The following is a 2259-nucleotide window of genomic DNA, read 5'->3' on the forward strand; positions in this document are numbered from 1 at the left end:
TTTCATGTTACTGTTCATATTTTTTGCTCGGTTTGATTGAAAAGGTACTACTAAGGAAACTTAAGGTAGCAAATCAAATGACACAATACAAAAGTATACCTTAGGTCTACCAATGAAAAGTAAATTTTTTTTGCCTTGCATAGAGTTATATGTGCGGGTTTTTAATTGAGAAAACTTTAAATTTTCCCGAGGAGATGGTTTTAACACACCTAGGGTGTTCCTCACCCACAACCAAAGGTGCATGTTGTCCATAAGCAATCTGCAACTGCTGCAGTCTAGTGCATAACCCAGTCAGGTCCAAACACTTCCCCCAGCAGGAAATCCCAATCGTGCGCAAAGAAAACCTCTCAGCAACAGGCTGGTGAGTGGACTCTTCTTCCCTAACATTTTCCAGGGATGACACCGATTTGACTGCGCTTGAGGTCGAAGCTCCACTCGAACCCTAGTTGCTGTGTGTTGCCGATAGTACTGAATTGGTCCGTTTTACTGCCTGGGCCGATGCCAAAGCACCAGTCTCCGCTGCCTTTGTTGGGCAAGAAGAGGTTGTAATTACGGAGAGAGATAACGGCGCCGCCTTCGAAGTGGAAGTCTACGGTGGGCAAGCCGGAAACCCTGTGAAGAAAGAAGGTGCCGATGTGGTAGCAAGTGTCGGAGTAAGGCTCTGAGAAGAGGGAGTAGGGAGTTTTCTGCATGACAGCGCGCACTGCGTCGCGGAGGACGTTGTAGATCTGAGGGGGGAAGCGGGAGACTGTGGCGCCGGAGTCCAAGATGACGCCCCCGATCCCTGTGCCGGGGTTAATGTCGAAGGACGAAATCGGGATGTTGAGGCGTTTTCCGTTGACGCTCATTCCTTGAAGGGCAACGTAATGGAAGCTGGGATTTCGGCCGTTGTAGTAGTCTTCTAACGTATGGACGGCGTCGCTGGTGCCCCCAAAGGTGAGGTAGCCCGCATCCTGGGTGAAGTGCACGGGGAGACAGTAGGCGAAGAGGCTGCCGAACGTGGGGCCGAAGAGCGACGCAAACGAAATCTGACCTTTTCCGAGCCCAAATATGCCAGCCGCTCCTTGCAGTGTGTTGCTCTTCGTCTCGACGCTGCAGCCGATAGTGACTAAACTTTGCATCCACCCGCCGAAGTTTACCGTCTCGAAGCTCAGTATGCCCTGCGTGACGGAACCATCTCCGTAGTGCATCTCGTAGCCGCAGTTGCCGAACTTGCTACACTTTCGCACAGATTCTGGCAGCCTCTGACAGGCGAGGCTCAAGCAGCCGGCCCTGGAAAACGTGGCTGATTTCATAGGCTCATAAATGGGATCCCGCTGGCTCACGCAAGACATGCACGGCTCGCACTGCAACCACGTAAGATCGCTGCCGATATCGACAATGAAGGGAAAGGAGCGTATAGGCCCACCACCGCCGCCAAGCGTGAGCGTCACCACGTACTCTCCAGCGTTCGACACCACCGGCTGACTGTAGGCCGTCGGTGGTCGGCGACGAGTGTTTGCGTCGCTAGTACTCCACGTGTTATTGTTGCTGCTCACAAATATATTACTTATGTCGTGTAAGCGGGCCGCATCTCTTTCATACATAGCGAGCAGAAGCTCCGTGTCGGTGGCGTTGACAGGGCGCAAACGGGAGGACGGGTGGTCGCGATGGAGGAGTTGTAGCCTCGCCAACACGGTAGGAGCCGCCTCATCAGTGGCGTTCTCGAGAGTATGAATGCGCACATCATTGAGCCTCAAGTGAACATGGTCTGCAGCATTAGTAGCAAGAATATTTGCCAGCGCGAGCAAGCTTACAAGTAATATCCTCCTCACGGAATTTCTCTGCATGGTGCTAATCTAAGTAGCTTTGTGCCCCGGCCAGTATCTTTTATATCTTACCTTGCCCCGGTCGGCTAGTGTGACGCTAGGGTACGTCGGTCGGCTCGCTGGGCTGTCTCAGTCCGCGATTCCATGTGAAGAATTTTGGCACTAATTGTTATTAGGAGGCGAGATTCCTTTTGGAAGAAAATCTTATTTCAATACTTCCACCTCATGGCTTGTTCACAATGCCTTTCATGCTATAGAAGTAAGATCGTTTTGCGATCACAACATAGTGCAGTGGTAAGGTTGGAGATCGCAAATTAGAGAAGCCAATTGGCTTGAGAGAAATGTTGAGGTTAATGAGCTCTTATCAATCTGGGCAAGGAAAAGTCTCCGTAGAGTTCTTCATCTCATTTTGGCCCTCTTTCAAGGATATAATATGGGACATGTGTAGAGA

At 51.0% G+C, this 2259-nt stretch overlaps 1 protein-coding gene across 1 annotated transcript; it reads right to left on the reverse strand.

The window, feature by feature from the left end:
* Positions 1 to 380: 380 nt before the first annotated feature.
* LOC147631267 (protein ASPARTIC PROTEASE IN GUARD CELL 2-like) lies at positions 381 to 1829 on the reverse strand. The gene has a single exon (XM_086809167.1). It carries the CDS (start codon positions 1827 to 1829, stop codon positions 381 to 383), a length of 1449 nt encoding a protein of 482 aa, XP_086665293.1.
* Between the last annotated feature and the right edge of the window lie 430 nt (positions 1830 to 2259).

This window comes from Cibotium barometz, chromosome 15, assembly GCF_041138505.1.
Source record: "Cibotium barometz isolate CiBa-2024 chromosome 15, ASM4113850v1, whole genome shotgun sequence".
In the NCBI taxonomy this organism is placed as follows: Eukaryota; Viridiplantae; Streptophyta; class Polypodiopsida; order Cyatheales; family Cibotiaceae; genus Cibotium; species Cibotium barometz.